Source organism: Calonectris borealis, chromosome 6, assembly GCF_964195595.1.
Source record: "Calonectris borealis chromosome 6, bCalBor7.hap1.2, whole genome shotgun sequence".
In the NCBI taxonomy this organism is placed as follows: Eukaryota; Metazoa; Chordata; class Aves; order Procellariiformes; family Procellariidae; genus Calonectris; species Calonectris borealis.
The window spans coordinates 35061621-35083366 of NC_134317.1; the positions used below are offsets into that span (position 1 = coordinate 35061621).

The 21746-nt window shown below is 43.1% G+C and overlaps 1 protein-coding gene across 6 annotated transcripts in view; it reads right to left on the reverse strand.

Moving 5' to 3' along the window:
* Positions 1–538: 538 nt before the first annotated feature.
* Positions 539–21746, reverse strand: part of GLS (glutaminase) — a 67723-nt gene continuing 46515 nt past the window's right edge. For 4 of the 6 annotated variants that reach the window (XM_075153641.1, XM_075153649.1, XM_075153648.1 and 1 more), the window contains 4 exons: positions 5512–5573; positions 4459–4535; positions 4229–4292; positions 539–3870 (listed from right to left, as the gene is read on the reverse strand). In XM_075153641.1, the coding sequence (XP_075009742.1) occupies positions 3714–3870; positions 4229–4292; positions 4459–4535; positions 5512–5573 (360 nt within the window). In that variant the 3' untranslated portion in view covers positions 539–3713. Of the gene's footprint in view, positions 3871–4228; positions 4293–4458; positions 4536–5330; positions 5574–10091; positions 10383–21746 lie in introns of those variants that run through there. The other 2 variants (XR_012674156.1, XM_075153644.1) reach the window with 2 other exon arrangements.

Here is a 21746-nt window from a genome sequence, read left to right on the forward strand (position 1 = left end):
CACTGATTTTTTTTCTTCCCCAACCAAACTTCAATAAAGTCAATTTGAATTTCTAATTTGAGCTGATCAGTAGGATAACTGATCTATAGCTAAACTTGGTGAGCTATGAAGCTGGCGCACTGGCATTATTTTTCTCTGCAGCTATTAAGTGACACGATGCCTTGCCTCACGCTTGTCAGGCTTTTATGTTAACTACACAGCCAGAAGAATAATAAAAGAAAGAAACTGCTGGTGAGATGAAGGACAGCAGGAGTGAAGAGTAGGCTAGGGCTGTTGAGGGCACATGGCCAATCCGCTTAAGAATCCCAGCATTAACAAAAAGCAACCGGTGAAAGGACGCAGCTCTAGCAGCGTAGGTCTTAAAAAACCAAACAAGCAAAAAAGCACTAGATCAGGTAAACTCATTCTCATTTCCCGTCAGCTTTGCACAATGGAAATGACCGGAGCAGGTTTTCCTGGGCAGCCTTCCCCATGACTGAGGGCTTATTTCAACGGCAGTCGCATAGATAACCAATAAAAACCACCACTCTCATCATCATCTTGGTATTTCCATTTATTATGCTGTAAAAAGCAACACTATCTGGATTTTATTTCTTAAAATAAATAACTTTCATTTTCAGAACCAGTACAGCTCAAGTTCAGATTCATTCATGGGAAACTGCTAGAAATACATTCATCGCTGTCTGTTCCCCACAACACAGAATCTAAAAGTCGAGATCAGCCCAGCCAGTTACAATGACCAGAAGTACACGGCCAGTAAGTATAGTCACTGATAGTCCAGCTCTGAAGCAAAAAAAATCTGGTACCATACATTTTGTTCACAAAGATAGGCTAATTAATGCCAAGACTATCACAATATTTCTGAGTACAAAGCATTAAGTTAGCTTAACGATTTTAGGTTGTGATACAGAAGAAACATATATGACATAAAAACAAAGGAGTGGGGGAATCCTCTTTGGAGCATAAGGAAGTCAGCATTTGATATGATAACCAAAAGCTATTTACGGTAAAATCTACATGTCAGTGTCATGAATGATGAACAGCCAAACCAATGTACTGCATATATTTATAGTTATAAATAACGCCATGTCTAAATAGCTGCATCGCTGAATTGGACATTACAAAATAATGCTTCTTCTCACAATGAGAAAGTACTAAAACTAACCAGCAAAAATGCACTGAAGCTAAGACTGGCTAAAAGCACTCAGTATGATTCAGGAAAGCGTTAAGTTTAGGGACAGCCATGATCTTCCATGTTAACTCAGTTAAAATGCCGCCTTTTGGTTTTTTGAATATATGTGTATTATATAATATACATATCTTTTAAAAATGCCAGTATGAGCAATGCAAATTTCAATTAAATAAAGCTAAATCAGGTACTTTTGTGAGAAGCCAAAGGATATGTTTTAATAGAAAAAAAAATACGGAAGAAGTCAGATTAGCACTGAGATACAGACTGCTAAACTGGAATCCATCTGAAAACATTCCTCTATGCTAAAGTTGACAGATCTGTTGCCAGAGAAAACACGTTGGAATTTAGTTCAGGGTGCAGCAGAGAAGAGGCCTTGTGCTACTCGGTGACCGATGTGGCTCAGTAAAGAGCCAGAGGCCGGTTTGTTTAGTTCTTGGTTAGAACTAAGGTGGCTGTGACACAGGACGTGAAAAGAACGGGTGAAAAGCCTTCAGAAAAATAGCTGATCTTCAGGGGAAAAAAAAAGAAAAAAAGAAAAAAAAAAAAAGAGCAGCTTAAGAACAGTAAGATTCTTGAGAAAAAGTGTTTGATAACCATGCCAGCCAGCTTTGAAATGCTATTTCAGGGCTTTAGACTTTCAGGCTCTTCCAAGATTTCATCATCATGAAGACAGGCGCTGCTTGTGATGAGCATCAAGCACTTTTCCATGTGATTTGTCCTCCCTGCAGGGAGGCAGTACGGCCTATCGACGAGAGACTGTACAGGAACTCGAGAGGATTTATTCTCAACTATACTGACCTGCCGGCTCACTCCGGAGAGCCTTAGTGCACCCGTTTGCAAAAGGAGAATAACGTGGTTCAGATCATCTTTATAAAGTGCTTGGGCCATTCTAGAAAGAATTTGGGCATTATTTCAGGAGGATTTTGGTGCCTAAACACAGAAAATTTGAACTTTGAGATCTACTAATGACTTGTACGCTATGTGCTAGGATAAAAATACCCACATACGCAATTCTCAAGCACAATCTCCTTTTCCATGTGCTAAACGATTCTTGCCTAAAATTCTTGTGCAAAAATTCTTGCCTATGTCCAGCAACTGTGGTGTTTTGTGAATATCGAACTCTTGACTTCAAGTGACTGCTCACTTCTGAGGTTTTATGCCACAGCATTGCCAGAAGCAGTTGCACATGGGATAGGGAACTGTCGTAACATTGTACTTCTGTAAACAACAAATACCTGCACCTACATTTCCCACGACGGGGCACGTGCCAAGCTGGCTTCAGCGGCAAGATAATAAATGCCACCATTCGCCACAAAAGGCATCACCCACTTGTGCTCCTGATGCTGAACGTCTGTTCTACGCCAGCGGAATCCCACTGATGCAATATCCTGCTCCCTGGCTGATGGTAGTGCAAGAAGGGAACATACCCAAAGATTTGGCTTATCTCCTGCTCTGCTCATGCTTTGATTGGCTCTATGCTCCTTAAAGCTGTTTCACTCCACCGTGTTCTTTAGTACAAGCCTAAACGAAGTCAGATTTACACGTAATATTTGGTTCAGTACTTTGCCGTTCGCACGCTTCCATTCCCCTCGCTGGTTCCTGGTGCGACTGCCAAGAACACCGCGCGTGAGCCCAAAAGGGGCTTTCTGCAGCTTGTCAAGGCTTGCTGTAGTGCAAATATACCTGCAAGGACACGACTGCACAGCGTGGAAGCACCCGCTTGCCCCAGCGACGGGGAAGTACTTCAGCAGCTGAAGGTGGAGAGAGAGGAGGGAGGCGAGACAAAGGGAACTGAAAGAAACGCTTCCAAAAGGAAAACAAAAAACCCACTCAACGCTGTTTGATGTTGCAAGTCACATTCCTCTATGCCATTTGGTCAAACAAACCTTAAAACAGATTCCCTGACAAGACTATCTCTAAGAACAAGCCTAGACCATTGACAACTCTCACCTATATACTCTGTTGATATTTATATTATGTAAACAAGGTTGTGTGGAAATTTTTTTTATTTTATTTTTTTTCCCAAAGATAAGTGCAGATCCTTAACACACCCAGCCTAAATCTACATCAGCATCCTCAGCTTTTGAAAAACCTCACTGACGCTCATACCTGACAGTACTCTGGCTCATCTTGGCCATACTGGAAAGAGGGCTATAGAAACAAAAAAAATCAGCAGAAAAATTCCTGACCACAGACTGGAGTTCACATAGAACACAAAAATAAATTAAGTAGTGCACAGTAAAGCCAACAACAGCTAAATATTTTTATACATCAATTATATGCAGCATGAGGTAATATTGCTCACATTATGGAGGGAGATTCTTAGTTGGTTTTGTTTCTTTTGAGAGAGATTGGATTTGTCCTGTGCGTATAGAAACTCCTGTAACATAACACTGAAGTAACAGAGACTTCCGTAAAATATATACCACTATCAGATAGAAACACACACGCTCTTCATTACTTATGTATACCACAATTAAATAGGTAAGTGATTTGATTCTTAGGATCTAGCTGAAGATGATTATAGTAAGCCATCTAGATTTTTATGAACCGTTCGGTTCTCCTTTCCGTTGTTGGAATCCTCCGATGGCGTGTATTGGACCTGATATTCTTGAAGAATTTTAAAAACATCATGGTGTCCAAAATGTAAAGCTTCATCCATAGGAGTGTTATTCCACCTACAGGAAGGAGCACAGTATTTCTAAGATCAGCACGTAAGCACAGAGCCAGAAGCACCAAAAATCTAGTTCTTTACATTCTGTGATATTAATTAAGCACACAGACCACACTAAGTTCAGTAACCGTGAAAATACTTCGTAAGCTGAGCATAACCTTTTAAATAATGGTTTTAATGGATCACCATTTATTTCATTCCTGCTCGCTCTGCGGAACCTGCCGAGAACCAGTAGGATCCCGTTCCTTCTGCTTCAGTGTACTGGCTCAACGCATCCCACCCTCGCCCGAGCCCTCTCCTCATGGGGGCTACAGAGCTCTGCTAGCGCATCTCTCCTCCAAACCGGCAATAAACCCACTCACCTGTCTTTGGGGAAAGGATTCACTTTGCATGCTTCCAGGAGAAACTTGACAACGTCCACATGTCCTATAAGAAAAGCAGGATTGTGAGCGTACTATTTATACGTATCTATGTATATACAGATATACATACAAAATTTTAAAAAGCAGGTATGCATATATAGAGCGTGAAGATACTGTAAAGAAAACCGACCTCATTAACAGATAGCAAACCACATGCGAGGAGACATTACCTTCTGCAGCTGCTACATGCAGGGCTGTTCGTGAGTCATAGTCTCTTTGTTCCATATCCATTCCTGACAGAGCAAACCTAAAAAAAAAAAAAAAAAAAAAAACACCACCCAAACCCCCACGATTACAGAGAAGTCTTACACAATTAAAACAAGTTACAAAACTAGCATGGAACAATACCCCTACGCTAAAATGATGAAATATCTGCTGCATGAGGATATAAATGGTATCAAGAGCACATCGTACCTTCAGTTATAACGAAAGAGGCCCTTACTGCTTTGGCTCTAAAAATAAGGTAGGGGCTTAATTTTCCTTCTGATCTCTACTTGTTACAAAGACAAAGAAAATAAAAATGTCTTTGCAGGGTTCCTTAAAAGTCAACATACCTGATTTAAAATCTAGCAGGGACGAGCTAAGTCACATAAGACAAAGTAAACTTATGCCGGCTGAGGAAACCCAGGAAGGACTCCCAGTCTGAAAATCCCAAACAGCATTACGGTATTGGGAGAGATCTTTCATCACACTACAATGCTCCGGGACAGCAGAGCTAAACTATACACGTTTTTGCAGCCACTAACTATATTCAGGTATATTCTAGCCACATTAATACATTTACTTAGTCTCTTATTACTTTAAACGTTGCCAGATACTACTCCAGATTTAGAAAGCCAAGCTGTATTTCCTAACCTCTCCGACAACAGCGTGCATTTTCCAGCCTGATTTTTTCTGGCAGTTTCAGAATTGGACTATAAAGCAGGCTAGAGTACAGCTAGGATTTTCTGCCATCACTGTAAAACGACTGGTTAAGGAAATTTATTTCAGTGCGATCCAAAGAAAGAGAATACAATGGGATTTCAGGATAGTGTGAGGGTACCTTTTTGATGGTTAGGTTTGGGGTTTTTTGGTTGGTTGGTTGGGTTTTGGGTGAACATATCCAATCTCGCGTAAGAGCTGGGATGTCCCCAACACGGACACAGTGCATATTCATAAGTAAACAACAGCCTCAGGTCCCAAACACGTAGCTTTCCTATTCCCAACCCCGCACCAATTTTTACCTCCGGAGTGCAGACACATCCCCTGTGTAGGCAGCGAACAGCAGATTTATCACAGACTTCACCTACAGAGAGAGATGAAGGCCAGTTTATTTTGCTTCTTTCCTTACAAAGAAAACAAATGGAAAACCCAGAAAAGCCCAGCGTGGCCAGTCAGTCCAGTGCTTATGAGCCTGATAATTTTATCCCCCTTCCCTGGCCACATTTTGCAGCATAGTGTAAAACACTGGAAGAATTCGTTCCAGCTTGCTTTGCTACCGGTACTTGTATGCCTGTCTTTCCAAGGTTGAAGTCATGACAGTAAAAGAATCCTAAAACAGGCATTTCTAGCTTATTGTGGTAAAAAAAAAAAAAAAAAAGCAAGCCTTGCTGGATGGACAAACCGCATTTCTCTCTTTGATTGCCCAATGATACCGAGCATTGAATTACAAAGACAGCATCACTTTGCACAATGCACAAACCATAAACACCTCGTAAAACAAACTCATTCTGGAAAAGTAAGATTTTTTTTAAATTCCACCCCCCCCTTTTTTTTACAGAGGAGACTCCTAATACTAAGAGAAATCTGTTCGCAGAAGAGAAGAAATGGTACCGGTTTTGCTTTGTATCACAGATTTTCCTTGCATACATCTAATATAGAGGCTTTCTTCAAATTAACAATTTTAAGCCATTCTATCATATAATGAACCACCACACGAAACGCAAGGTTTCAAGGCAGACAAAAGTAGGATCTTTTTAGATCAACATAGGTAAAGCCTCAGGCAAGCAGTGCTTTTCTCAGCTGTATTAATGAATAAGAAACCACGCTGTTAGGCTACCAACTTCGTCCCATGCACATTTTTAACACATCCCGGCTATAACAGCTCTCAAAGTTTTAACAAGAGCCCAAACCGACAAGATAGATTGTTTTAAGCATCCCACCTCAGCGTCTTTCATACATTGATATGACCACCTCTAGGCACCACTTCACAGCATTTTCCAGTAAATTTTCTAAATGCTGTGTTGCTTTTTAAGTTGAGTCTATGAAGTCCTGTCGCTGCTACCAGGCAAGTAACAGAGATAAAGGAGAAAACTGATGCTGCATTGACCTTCCACAACAAGGAGAAACAAGCAAAAAAAAAAAAAAAAATCACCACCCACAAGCAAGTCTCCCACAGATTTCTGCAAAAACTCTGGCATATTTTCACAGGGCCACGGATGAGCCAACATCTGCGCCTCTTATAAACCAAAGTAGTGGAACTGCTTGTTATTTTTTACACCTCAAATATGCACTGACGCAAAGAGCGACTAAAGCAAAAGGAGACAGAGCCAGGATGGAAACAGAGCCACGCTCCTTACTCCAGCACCCACAAACTCCTCCTGCTCCTTTTCAGTTTGCACCCCGAGGCTGAGCAGGCTGGGGAGCCCTGCGCCCGCCGCAAGTGGGAGACCTGCTCGGCGGGATCCGCGGGTCTCCATCCCTTCGCGGGAGGCTCAGTAGCCCCCAGGCTGCTTCTGAACCTTGCTGGCTCCACCGGCTGGGCCCCTGGGCTCTCCCAGCACTGACCCCAAGCACCCGGGCCACCTGGGTGGCAAACCTGAGCTCGTTTCCCAGACCCTCCCCACAAGCGTTACAGAGGACAGGCCTGAAGTAATTCTCTTCCTCCCATGAAGCTTTTTGTGTTTAAAGCTTCTGGGGAAAAAACAAAACAAAACAAAACAAAACAGCGACTAAGAACCCTACCGCACCTGAGCAGGGGCTTTGCTGAGCCCACCCACCCCTCTCCCCCCCCCTCCCCGGGCCGCCCCCGCGCCCCGCTGCTGGGCTCGCCTTCTCTCCAAGCAGCCACAGGAGGGGAATAGGCCGCTCCACGCACCCCGCAGGGAGGCGGCGTCTCATGGTTCCCTGCAGCTCCCACGGAGACGTGACAGACACGGAGACAGCATCACCGCCACCACCGAGACCGGTTAAGGGCGGCAAACACCCGAGAGCGCTCTCATCAGTCACACCAAAATATTAAAACCTCCTAAAAGAATGTACAACTTCTACAGATACGGGGCTGCAGGCTGTATTTAAACGCAGGCGTGAAAGGGGAATTTAGTTCGATAATCTCTAAATTTCACCAGGATGCTTCAGGAGCTTTCCTTGCCGAGCGCGCAGCTGAGCAGGGCCCTGCCGCTGCTGCCCTGCGGCAGACGGGGCCGGCTGCACGCCGGCCTTTCAGGTCCTGCAGGTGCCGAATACTCTCCCTTCGGCAGGATTTAGGATGAGCAAAGGACATTCTGTCCTTAATAAAAACCACTTCAGAGGTAACTAATCATTTTGGCTGGGCTTCTTTATGTTTCTGGGAAATGCAAATGTGTATTAAAATAATAAGATAAAAATAACAGGCATTCCTTCCTTACGAAAAAATAACTTCCCAAGTGCAGCTGGGGCCAAGAATACCTCTGGAGTCAGCTGAACATTTTGCTAAGAAGCCATTTTCATTTTCATAATGATGTGACAAAATGTAATTTGGAGATTCCTGAGGCTTTCTAACACAAAAATCTCAGGCCATGTCTCTCAGCAATCTGGGAGAGGTTAAAGCCGGTCCTTTCTTAAGATAAATAATGGAAAATCCAAGGTTGTGTTATTAAAACTGAACTTCTTGACAGACCAAAACAAAAAGAAATACAAGTCCAGACAAAAAGGAAAAAAAAAAAAATCTCTGCTTGTTAGTTCAGAAGAAGGAAATTTGAGAGGAAATTTGACTGCTCTCTGTACACCGGTAAAGGTAATGGGATAGAAAAAGCAGGAGACAAATAAGTCAGCAGGACAATTATTAGCAGAATAATTATCCAAAACCGGTCAGGAACGAACTCAATCTGGAAAAAAGCAGAGTGTAGCCATCGTAGCCGAAACAACACCCTCATTGGGCTCATTTCCAGTGAGAGACTTTAATGATTTTATGGAAGAATTAGGTTGGATTTGCCAGCAACAAAACACACCTTGACTCTGTAACTGCACCCTACTCTATCAGCAGCATAGTCCAGGCCAAAAAATTAACAAATTTTATACGGTATGAAATGAAATTGCTCAAAAGGCAGCCATAAACAACAAAGATGGACATAAAAAGTGAATTCAAGAATAAAATTTAAGAATCTGCAAATACAAAATACGTTTTGAATTCAAAGTAAGAATACACAGTTTCCATGAGCATCTTCTGGAACATCCCTTAGATTTCAAGACAGTATTAATCTAAGTGGCATATACATTAAACCATCAATGTAAGAGGTTATAATTTACATTGAGAAAAAGTTATTATGCAAAAATAACTTGCTGCCAGAAGCTTTGTATCTGCACAAAATCTCACTTAGGCTGCCATAAAATCAAGACTTCAAAAGTGCAAGTAAAAATTCTCTACCCCCAAACTCAGCGCTTACTAGCCTGAAATAACAGGTCTGTTGCAAAAATCAAGAGCCAAAGAAACTCTGAAGTGGGAGCAGCAAACATATGATTGTGGGGTTTTTAACTGTAAGGGAGGAAAAAAAATAGTGACGACGACAGATGAGCTGTATCCATTCAAACTAAGTAGGGCACAAGGGACAAGGCAACTCGTTTAAGTGTTCAGAGACTCTGTCACCGAGTTTCTCACCAAGGTGGTTCATTATCTTCTGAATGCCGTACTCAGTACTGGTGTTTCTGTTAACGGCATTGATGAACACAATTTTTCCCTCATCTTCAGAAACAGGAACCAGAAGGTTTACCTTCAACCTGACAGCCAAGAATTACCTTTTCCTACTGCGCAGAATTCCTTAACTATGAAAATGTAATAAAAGGAGAAGGGATGGAGTCCCTTCGCTATATACGAGTTGGATCAAACATTACCACGCAGCCATACAGCAGTACCAAACCCAGAGCAAAAACCGTTCCACCTTATGTCAAATGGGAGATAAAACCTGCGTTGCACTGCAGTGGATTAACTTAACAGCTCTCTTGTTACTGTGCCAGAAATACAGAGCACCACTCACTTAGCTACGAGGAACCCGTCTTTGTACACAAACACTTCTTCCCGAGTGCTGGATATAATCCAGGTTATCCAGGTGGTGAAACCAGCAAGGAACGGTTCCTCGGGAATATCTGTGTCACCCAACGTTAAAAATCAGAAGTCCCAGACCACACACCTTCTATTTTCACCTTCAGGTTAGCAGGTGTTAGAGGTCTCGGACTCAGCTGGGTGAAGCTGCGACCGACTCAGCCCGGTGCTGGCAACGGCCCTCACGTCGGAGGTGGCCAAATGACCACGACCTCCAGAGGCCCTTTCCAACTAACCCTTCCGTCAGTCTGTGGGTAAGAACGCGAGCAGCACAAGAAAGAAAAATCAAGACTGTTGTTGCTGAAGAACTACAGCGAGGTCAAGTCAAAGGAAGGAAAGACGCGGAGTTCAGAGCGGCAGGAAGCCACACCGCTGCGGCAGCCATTTCAGATCAACACAGGGGGCCTAATGGGGGCGGGGGGGGAGGAAAAAAAAGAGGAAAAACACCAACCCAAAACCCCAAAAGCACAAACCGAAAGAGATTCGGCATTGGAAGTTACAAAGGAAAACGGAGTTAAAGTGACTCCTAGTCCAAAGCTTTCATATTGCAGTTATTTTAAATATCTCCTAAGCCTGATCGCGCTAAAAGCTTCGAAGAAGTCTCCTTCAGGCAGCGGGGTTCAGATGTGAAGCCAACGGCACGCGGATGGAGGAGGCAGCGCAAAACACAAGGGCTGCCCCAGCCTCTCAGGGAGCGCGTGCCCAGCCAGGACGCCGCTGTCCCCCGCTGCTCTGTGACACACGTCGTCGGAGCTCTTTGGTGAGACGGGAGAGGTTTTGTTTCGTTTTTCAATTTCTCAGTGTACCAACTTGAAAAACCTAATGAAAAAATAAGTTTAACTTCAGTATTAATATGCTGAAGTTACTTATCGCGAGTGAAATTTCCACACACCTGATGCTTGACTGGTATGTGGGAGCCTTGGTGCAGTATTTGTAACAAAACAGTCTTTCCTAGCTGAGCTGCACGCCCAAATCCAGCCCACACGAGAGGACTCACTTAAATACTCTTAGTCTCATGGTGGCTAATAGCAAATCCCCACACAAGACTGAGACCAGATTCACTTCCCTCTTAACACAGACCGGTTTAGAGGATTTTTTTTTTTTTTTAAAAACACAGAAGAACAGCGTGTGTATCGCTGCCTAGCTCTAACGCTTAGCAACAGAAGATCTCTCCAAACGCTTCGCAGACAGCAAGCTGCTATCGTTATCGGCACTAAGATGGGAAACTGAGGCCCAGAGATGGAAATGAACTGTTCCGTCTCGTGGCGAGCGCAGAGCGACCCGGCACCTTCTGCCCGCTGGCTCACAGGCTTCAGCATTACTATAAAACAACCAAACCTCACGTAGGAACCACAGCCACGCAGCTGGCCACGCCAGCCCCGTCCTCCGCGCCTGCCCGCGTGTCCCTGTCGCGACGGGGCTGTTTGTCCTGCTCCGCTATTGCTGCAGTGACTCCGGCGCAGCCGGGAGAGCCTCCGCGCCGTACGCCGCTTGCCTCGGGAGAGAAAAGCCAAACAGCTGTGCATGCAAAGAAAACAAATCCTTTAGAAACAAATTAATTTAACTCAGAGCTGGATTAATTCCATGAGAAGCTCTTAGCTAAAAAAGGTCACTGAATCTGGATTTTAATTTCCGACTGTCCTGCTTCCTGAGAGCGACCCCTCCCCCAATTTCTTTGAAAACATCACAGAATGTACAGTCTGAAAAAAAATATTACTTCCAACTTTACTGTTTCTCCAGGTGGCTGCGGAACATAGTCAAGCCCAAGAGTTTAAAATGGTGCTGCTAAAGGCAATATAAACAAGGATAAACAAACAACCCCCCCCTAATCTTTCCAATGCTCTTTACATGATATTTAGGGGCAATGCCCCAGGTTAGCCTTCAAAAGAGATGTTCAAAATACTGGTAAAAAAAAGTTGTTTGACTGCACGTCGTTTCTCTAGAACTTTGCCATATCTGAACTTTACTATGCGCCAGACCCAGTGTGGCGACAGGAGACTTTCAAATACAACGAGGGGGAAAAGAAAACCAGATAGCAGAGCCAGCTGAGAGAAAAGGGCCACCACTCTTCTCTCCCGTCTCATTTTTTGTGCTTAAAATGGGATGCAATGTTTCCTTTTGGGAACCCTGCCCTCCTGGCCAACTGGCTTGAAGAACGAAGTTTTAAAGGTTCCCCGGCACAGGACAGAGGTGCAGAGATGAATCGGGATATAAACTTCAGCTCCTGCAGCTCAGGACTTCCCTGGTGACACGCAGCTGTCAAACTGAGCCCCGGTCCCCGATGCAGCGGGATCTCGGCGCGGGTGCCAGCTAAAAGCAAGACTCGGGGTGCCCGACACCACCGCTCTCCTGACGAACGCTGCCAGCTGCGGGGGAGCCGCTCTGAAGCGGGACTGAAGCTCTGCAGCAGCTCTCCTCCAGCGCCCAACGCCCCAGAGAAATTAGGCCGACGTCCCTGGAAGCGGCTCCGAGGCTCTCCACGCCGCTGAAACCTCCTAACGCTGCAGCAGAGTGAATCTGCGTTTGCGACCCCTCGGCTGCCTCCCTTTGGCACCTGCGCCAACAGCCGAGGCTGATGCAGCTCCATTTCCCGATTTATACGAAAAGTCGGCCGGGTGTTATTTCAAAACCGCGGATCCTGGCAACACGTTGGTAGGAGCAGGAGAAGGACGAGAGCGCGAAGCGCTCAGTCATTTCTCCTAGGCAGCCCCCCTCAGCCACCCCTGTCGGGCAGCCGGGTCGCGCCGCCATCCCGGGGGCCGGAGGCCGGGCCCCGCGTGCCGAGAGACGCTGCCCGCGCCGCCGGGCCTGCCGCGGCCCCCGCCGGGCCCTCGCACCCATTGTTAACAGCACACGGCTCCACTAATCCGGCTCAGCACTGGATTAACTCTGAAATTCAAAAAATAGATTTTTAAGCTGTCTAAGGTGAGTGTTTGTCTAGTGAACGAGGATTAACGTTTCATACCGGGAACAGACCGACTACTATAAAGTCCTCCTTATCTCCTGACCTTTACAAACGACCGCGTACTGACAAGTAGCACAGGAGCCAAGAGTTTACACGAGCCAAGAGGGACCGCACAAGGTAATAAAAGCTCCAAAATCAACGTAAGTTTGACTTCACAGTACCGCTGTTCTGCTACTTCTCCTAAAGCCGACCCCGTGACAAGGGTCATCTCAGTATGTGGCAAAAGCAAATCATTCTTCCCGCTCTCCGGAAAAATTACAGATTTTTAGACGCTCGTTTTATCAGTGGAAAAAAAATTCCTGAACTCTAAGAGATGCCAATATAAATTCTGAAACAGCAGTGGTGTTTCTACTAAAAAACAATTCAGTCACCTGTTTTTACACAAACCGAACTGGTAACTCAACTATGCTGAAGCATAGCCTATAGATGACTTTCTCCCTGCATGTAAGGTTCCAAAATAAAATTCAGAAAAAACCTGCTCGAAATGAATTTTGAAGCTTCAACTCCAAAATTAAACCTAGAATGCAAGTAGACCCTAAAAGGACAAAAATAAACTGGAGTAATCTCAGAGAGGAACGCACGTGCCTGTACCTTCAGACACTAGACAGGACAGCTTGTTTTAAAAATTGGCCATTTATATATTCACGATTAATTTGCAGTAAACTGGAATCTGCACTCCAGGGCCCGCTGACAAGGCTCCTGTGGAATAATCACTGTTCAAGTCTAAGAGAGAGGCCACAGCTTTCCTTAAAAAATACCATTCTCCAATATGAAACCAAGCAATATTTTGTAAGGAAAGAAATCTCAATTGAAAGTCAGTATCTTTGCAACTGAGCTGCTGCTTTGTTTCCCCTGAAATAAAGGGAAAGTTATCACCTAAGGGTAACTCAAACATTTCCTTTTAGAAGTAAAAACTAAGACTGAACCGTAAACAAATATCCAACCCAAACAACACGGGTTTGTCAAAAGCACTTAACTATTACCCTGTCCTCCCACTGAAGTTTCTTACAGCTTTTAAAACTGCTCGTTTTCAGCGCGGCACACAGACCCCTGACACCCGGCGTATCTGAAGGACTGAAACTGGTATTTAGGTGCCCACGGTGCCAGGGCTGCAGAAGCGCACGTGTCTCACCTCTCGCACAGAGCTCTCCAAACTCACCAAGCGTTACCTCCGCCTCACAGCCGAGATGTGAACGTCCGTACTTACCCGCGGGCCCCGCTCCAGCGCAGGCAGCCTGCCGGGACACAACACCCGGACCTCAGCGCTGTGTTTTGTTCACCGAGGCCCAGGCTGGTTTAGGTGCCACCCAGGTGAGGGCTGGCTCTGAAACGGTCTCAGAGCTCGCCGGGTGAGGTTCTGCCCCTCAGCATTTCTAGGGATGGACAGTCCATAAGGGCACTCTAAGCAGCCTTTGGATTAAGCCACAACATTACTTTATTCTACAGGAAACTAAGAAAAGAGAATTTCTCTAAATAACTTTCCGAAGTGTGCAAAAATAAGTCTTTCGGCTTGAGTAAGAGTGATCACCAGACCATACCTACCCCTACAGCAACCTCACGGCAACTGCCTCCAGCAGAGCCTCTTGCCCCACAGTAAATGAGCACAAGGCTCACAAAAAGTTTATAAAGTTACAATTCCTTGGGAAAGTCTGTGTTCCCATTATACTATAAATAATTAGAGGATATGTGACTAAGTTAATGCATACGCTTAATGCATACACAATAACGACATACAGAAATATGTGAAAGTGCAAACAAGGCTGGCTGTTCCATAAAACTTTCATTTCTTCTCCAGGACTTTCCCCCCCACCTCTTTAGCCTATTTTCTTCACTACTGATCCTTGTTTCCTCATGTAATTTGAAGTAATTGCAAAAATAACTCTAGAATCTGCAAATATTTACTTTTCTGTGTTTTGAAGCTAACTCAGGAAACAAGACTTCGTCAACTTTTTCTCCAGTCCGTTTTCTAACGCACCAACTAACATTTCTTTTCCTCTAGATGGTGCAAGCTCCTCTTCGCCGCTGGGGATGGAGGGTGATACCCAGCTCCATTAGTTCTACGAGCTGTGGGTGCAGCATTTATTTTTGGAGTCAAAGCTGCAACAGCAACTTTCAAAGCTGCTACTATGGAGTTTATTTTTGGAGTCTCTCTGGTGGAATTAACTTGAATAATTGCTGTGCAAGCGGCATTTCACATAGCTTGTGCTGTTGGCTGAAAACTAACAACCTCATAAAACACTTATTTATCCCTCAGTAACTGCCTTACAGTTTTTAGCAGTCATGTTCAAACACAATTAGTGTATATACTGAAAGCTGCTTCTCCCATGAGTTATGTCTAGACCGCAGCCACACAAGAGGCTGCATTTGCACATATACATATCCAAAGCAGCTTTAAACCAACAGTACCGCTATAGCTGCAAAAACCTCAGGCAAGCCAGCAAGCCAGGTTCACAGAGGAGCTTCTCAGTCTCCCCTTGGCTGTACCAGATGGCAATGCAGTCCTAACAGCTTTCAGTCTGGCATCCCTTAGGATGAGTTAATTGCATTTATGACCGCAACAAAAACCTGTTCCAGTGCTCCGTAACCTGCATACAGACCCTCACTGCATCTGGATGGTTGAGCTGATTACACAGGAACACAAGGAATGCGTTATTTTAGTTAGTATTACTGATTTTTTGTGAAATTATACTGTATTAAAAATAATACAGATGTGCTGGATAATTTTGTAAGTTAAAAGATTTTTTTGTCCTTTAAATTAATTATCTAACTACCAGTCAGGATGGCAGCGGTCAGCAGCTGCTAAGAAGAGCTAGGTAGGCTATGGGAAATGAGTGGCTGCCCAGTTAGCAGTCAGCAAGTAAGCGTATGAGAGAGAATTTCAAGGGCAGCCCTCGAAGGGCTAGCACTGCGGCTGCTGCCTCTCACCTCGGCATCAGACTGCACTTCGGACAGAGCGTGGAGGAAGGTGGGAAGAGTTATGAGACAGGTGTTACTGTTTGCTAACAAACAGATCAATTCAGCAGAAAAAGTTATGCAATCCTGAGATTTTTTTTTTTTTTAATTGTATATCAAGCTGGTCAAAATCCCAGTATGATTTAAAACGTCTTCTGATTGCAATTCAACTTCTAAAATTGTTTCAAATCCAAATCCCATCTTTTAGAATACAGCTGGTCATTTTTTCTTCTGATTTCGTACATTTTTAAATTGGCAGGTAGATACTGACAAAACAATTCCATGGTCCTGAAAGTGTCTCTTTAGAAGTCTGAAAACAGAGCGAAGAGTTTTGACTAGGTTCAATTCAGACATAGGAGCGCTAAGATACAAACAAGCTTGTACTGGTAGCTCAATCTTAGTACCTGTCACAGAAGCTGTGCATGTTGCTCAATATAAGAAACACTGAATACAAGATTTCTCTCGACACCAGGAAAAACAAAAGTATCATACACCCCTTCCTTCACCCTGAGAACAACTGTCTTTACTGGATAATGTATAGGCTAAAGTTGCAAAAGGAAAAGGGCAGCCTTCCTGGAGGTGAAAGCTGAGCAGAGATGGGTTTCTCTCTCTCTCCCTCCCCACCTCATCTACTGGTTTCGAATGGATTTCTACCATTCACATTTCCTTCGGATTCAAACCTTTTAGAGATAGGTCAAAAAGTCCAAAGTACTAGAGTATGCCTACCTGAAATTGCAAATAATTAGAATATCAATATTGCATTTTACAGTAAACTGATTTCCTTTGCCCATCTCTGTCCAAAGTCCTTTTTTCATCAGAATACTTTAAAATAATTTAGTTATTTAAAAGCATCTAAAAATGATACTTGCTACAAGCTAGCACAATGCCATAACTGTTTGTCCATTTTTCTGCTCTGTTACCATATTATTTTGCATAAAATTTTAAAAGCCTAACAAGGACACAGGAGGCAGTAACTGGGAGCAGAATCTTCTTCTGATCACATCTGGAGCTATTAAAGACAGACTAAACCAGAATTCACCTGTTCCAATACCAACCTCTTGCTCACAAGGTGATCAGCAAGTGGACACACAGTTCTGGAAAGAGTCTGTCTCACCAGTATTCCTCAAAACACCACCTCTCTACTTGTGAAAGGACTAATTCATCTTAAATACTAACAGGCAGGAGATGCAAGCTCTTCAAGAAGTCAAAAAACATCCTTTAACTCACACGGAGAAGAAGCAAGGGTCATAGATAGGACTGAGCTCAGTTCTACAACTAATTCAGCCACTACATGCTCAGAGATGATTACATTTAATTCTATTAATTTTTAAACAATAAATGAGATTTAATAGCTTGTAAATGAAATTTAAAATACTATATATTTCCAATATAGGTTATGAATCCATACGCAATAGCTTACTTCATACCTTGTTTGGTTTTGCTCAAGGGCCTGAAAGACAGTAACAACGGCACTGACTGAACCGTCCTTGAATACGGCAAGCTACGGAAGCAGAGAGCTTATTTCATGACAACAAACACTGTGAATTTGCAATGACTTCTTTGTAACAGTTCTTCTGGTTATTGAATAATTCTAAAGTATTAGTAAACTGATTCTGTTTAAGTTACAGATAAGACTATTTAATGAAAATGAATTAAGAATTAAATAATTAAACAAAATGTTTACTAGATTAAGTGAAACATCTACTTACCTTCAGTAACTGAGATTCTTTCAGAAAGACCATGCCCATCTATTCCACTCCTGAGCTGTGTAAACCCCCCGGGGTGAGCCGAGGCTGTTTTGGCCAGCCATGTGTCTCGACTCCCACCCTCCCACCACCGCCTCCCCCAGTGGAGGCAGAGGAACCAATCCTTCACCAATACTGACTCCAGAACTGGAGCTCCAGAGGTAGAGTGGGTCACACAAACCGAAGTTTAGTTGAATCCCTGCGTACAAGCCTCTCCCCCCAAACCAGGGAATCCCAACTATTTTTATCTAGAAAAGAGTACGTAGTATCATAATAATGTACAGGGTGCATGGATGGGCAGTTTCTCCTTTCCTGTACCATCATTAGGGGCAGGAGGTACTCAGCATGACAGCGGGAAAAGTTGCAGGAGGAACAGTGCATGATTGGTTGCGTCCTTCCCCTTCTAGCAGAGAAAACCATCGTTAAAGATGAACTGGTCCAAGGGTTACACAGAAAAAAGAACACACAAGTCAGAGCTCAAGATTCAGAGCCATCGACTCCATCAGTATTAGATTACAAGATCCCAGGAACAGAAACTTCTCTAGTTGGAAGACAATTCCTGCAAAAAGGCCTCAAGATTCCCTTATATACAACCATATGGTACGCAACATTAAGAGCAGGGCTAGGATGGACACAGCTAATATTGCTCCGTCCTAGATATCCCTGAACAACTCACAGATGATCCTGATTTTTTCAACACAGAAGGCCTTTAGTAACGAATGCTGAAGCTTCACCAGGGCTTAAATGATGATGTAGCGACTGGAGAGCTTCCCTCCCTGTGCACAGGCGTGCTTGGACAAATAGACGAGTCTGCTGGAAGAGCAGCTAATCTCAAGTGCTACTTACTTACAATTACTTACAGATGTCTTATCCTTTGCTTCATACCCATGACCTTTGTTTTGGGGATGACTATGTGGATTTGAAAAGGTAAGAATACTGGGAAGAAGAGAGAATCTTGAGTACCAAAACTGCCTTGACTGGACTACAATGAGTATGGTCAAGCTTGGTTCCACTTGCTGTTTCCGACGACTTCTGGTATCAGAGTTACACACTTTTTACTTTTGGAGACAACAGAATTAAGCATGTCACTGACAAAACTGACAAAAAATATGAAGTAAAAATTTAATCATCTTTCACTAGACTTAAGACCTATTGGCTGATTCCACAAACATTTTTTTTTTAAAAAAAAACCTTTCATGGATATTCATAAACTCATAAATCATGCCAGCGAGCAAAACTTCTGAAGACCTAATAAGGAAAACCAAGTTAGAATAACTATAGTGAATCAGGCAGTTCCAGAGAACCGTGACTTAACAAGAGGGAGTAATAGAAAAATCTGACCTGGCTCCTGTCCTGATGACAAAAGATGTTACTGCTGTGTTGTTTGCCATGACAAAGGAATAGTAGGTAGACAAATTATTTCAACAAAATGTTTACTACATGAAGTGAAACATTTAAGGCATAAAGAGGCATAAAGACTTTCACCCTTCAAGTCAGAAGATGAAGACTAGGCAAATTTTCAGTTTTAGGTGGTAAGCATTTGCCATCAGTATTTTGGATGGAAATACTTGAATCTTGCTGCCATGTCCAAAGCATAAAAGTCATGTGGAAAAAAATGAACGACCCTCTCAAAGGCTTTAACTTACTCTGCTGTCAAAGTTTTTCAGCATTTCTTATCAGCAATGAAATAATGTTTTGTCAGTAAATTATAACTGGAAGTTCCAAAATGGTAAAATAATAATTCTTGCAGAGAACTATTAAGTATCTAAGGGTCATCATCATCACATGATACGACATTGGTAGTTCCTGTTCAGTCCTTTCACAGGCTAACCCCTGCAAACACTTCGGCAACAAAACGCATACAGAATATATACAGAAATCTTAACAAGGGGAATGAACGCTGACCAGTTGACTCCGGATGCAGGGAAAAAAACAAGAGCCTTTGAAGTAGTGGATACAGACATCACTAACACTGCAAGATTTGGGACCAAAGGACTGGGATCAACCGTAGCCACACGAATAAAGCAGAATGCTGATGGGTGCTTTAGTGACGCTAGCCGTATTAAGCAGACAGGACAAAAGAACGTCTGCCTTTTCAAGGACCTATTGACCACGACTGATATCCACACAATCGAGTAATGCTCCCGCTTTCCGAGTAGAGTAACGCTCCCGGAGCAGAGTAATGCTCCCGCTTTCTGGGCTGTAGGTACTTTGCGATTTATAGATGACAGTTTACTCTTAATTACGGGACTCGGAGCTGGAATTATTCCCAAAATAAAGGGGGATGTTCTCAAAAGATATTTACTGAAACTTTACAAGCAAGAGACTGACTACATCCTACAGGCTGAAAGCAGAATAGAGGAAACCTTACCAAAAATTTGCACTCTGCTCTGGCTGGGAGGATTGTTTCTAAACTATTCAGAACAAGTTTCTAGAAACCGTCTTCTAATTTTTTAGACTATTTATTCAGTACCTGCTTTTCTTCCATCAGAAATATTTATTAGCTAAAACAGATCTTCTGCCTCCGTGGTTTTATCTCCAAACCCTGGAACAGTCAAATTATTCCCCATCAGCCTTTGGTATATGGGGCAAAATGTACTCAGCTGTTTCAGCCTGCTTCTCCATGTCCTCAATCATAATTCTTAATCCTTTTCTGCAACAGCATGGGTGGTTTGTTTGGGTTTTTTTTTAAACACGTTTGATCAGAACAGTTTATTCTCAGACCGAGCTTACATTTTAATTAGTTGTCTTGAAACAATTACACGTTGGAGAAGTTTAAAAGACAAGTCCTTTCAAAGAAGTGTGAAATGCACTTATCATACAGAAAGCCAAAGCTACACATATAACCAAAAGCAGGTCTACCAGTCCAAAAAATTTGATTTTGAATGAGTAATTCCTGAACAAACAATAAAGTTGCCTGCCTCAAGGAAAAAGCTGGACTAGTGAATGACATCAACAGGAAGCAACCAACATTATCTCTTCCTATCACTCCACTTGTGTTCTCAGTTCATTGTTTTGATAATAAGCGCTCTGATCACAAGGGGTCCTGATAGTAACATGCTGTCCCTCAGCAAATAACATACTTCCATGTTTGTATTTAGCCTGTTACGCTTTAATAGAAAAATACAGGGAATATAGCAGTTTCAAATCCTTAAATCACTTTTCATTATATCACTGAAAATAAATATTTAGGATGCAGTAGGAAAATACAGCAGGAGGTGAAAGTGTTAGTTATTGCTGACCAAAATTTCAGCCGGAGGTTAGGAAAAAATTATTCCCGATGGAAGTGGTAAAGCACCAGGATGGGTTACTCAGTGAGGTTACAGAAACCCCATCCGTGGAGGTTTTCAACACTTGACGGGCAAAGTCCCTGAGCAACATGATCTAATTGATGTTAGATCCTGCTTTGAGCAGAGGCTGGACTAGATGATCTCCAGAGATCGCTTCCAAGCTCCAGGACCTTATGGATTCATTCTTAGGCTGCTTACAGTCAATAGAATCTCCTTCTGCGCTTCATACAAATGGGTTATGATGATCACACCCAGCTAAGTAAAATTAACCTACTTTAAGAAGAGATACAGTATGAAGATAAATTCCCAAAGTACAGCATGCACACGAATACTTCAAATTCTGTACACCAGCTGTTTGGCAACTCAAGTGAAAAGCCTGCTTAACAACGGCACTTAGCTATGAAAGAACCTTCCAAAGAAAATAACAGGTATTTGTTGACTGTATTATCAAAACAATTACTTCAAATTTCCAGAGAATTCAACAATGTAAAAATAAGAATCAAAATCAAGCAATTTCACTGAAAAATCATGATGCCAAACAGATCAACAGAAGTGCAAATATAGGAGGGGGAGGGGAAGAGTCAGATTTTATTCCAAGCCTGACCAAATAATAATGAAATTAATGTACACCGATCTCTAACAGGAGAAGCACTACCAACTGCCCATAATTCACAAAATAGTGCTACTTAACCGGGGAAGATCTACTGTAACTGATCAGATAAAGGCGTCAGAGGAAATCCGGAAAGAAGATATGCAGAAGACAGCTTTTGCCTTCTGCAAGCATAACTGGCATCAGGAAAGTATGCGGATGACGCTAGAGAAGGCACCAGCTCTGTGCCAGCTAGGTCAAAATCGGAACAGAGCCACACCTAAAACAGGAAGCGTTACCTTAGAACAGATATGCTCCCCCGCACGCCCGCTGCATAAATGAAATACATGAAAGTACCGCTGGCTGGAACATTTTTGAGGGTAGAAAAGCATTCTAAAATTGTTCCCTTTTCCCATTGTCCTTCCTTCAACCCTGTTTCTTCATCAGCCTTAGTGCCGAGGTGCCAGTGTCTATTATTCTCCCAACGTGTAAAACGCTTGTCTTTCCCTTTTTAAAAATGTGCGTGCTCCAGTTAACTCTAACACCCTTACTACAGATCATGCATCCATGACAGCTTCATTACCTAAATTAAATTCTGTTTAAACTACTTAAACTGATGCAAAAAAACCCCTTGCCACCACC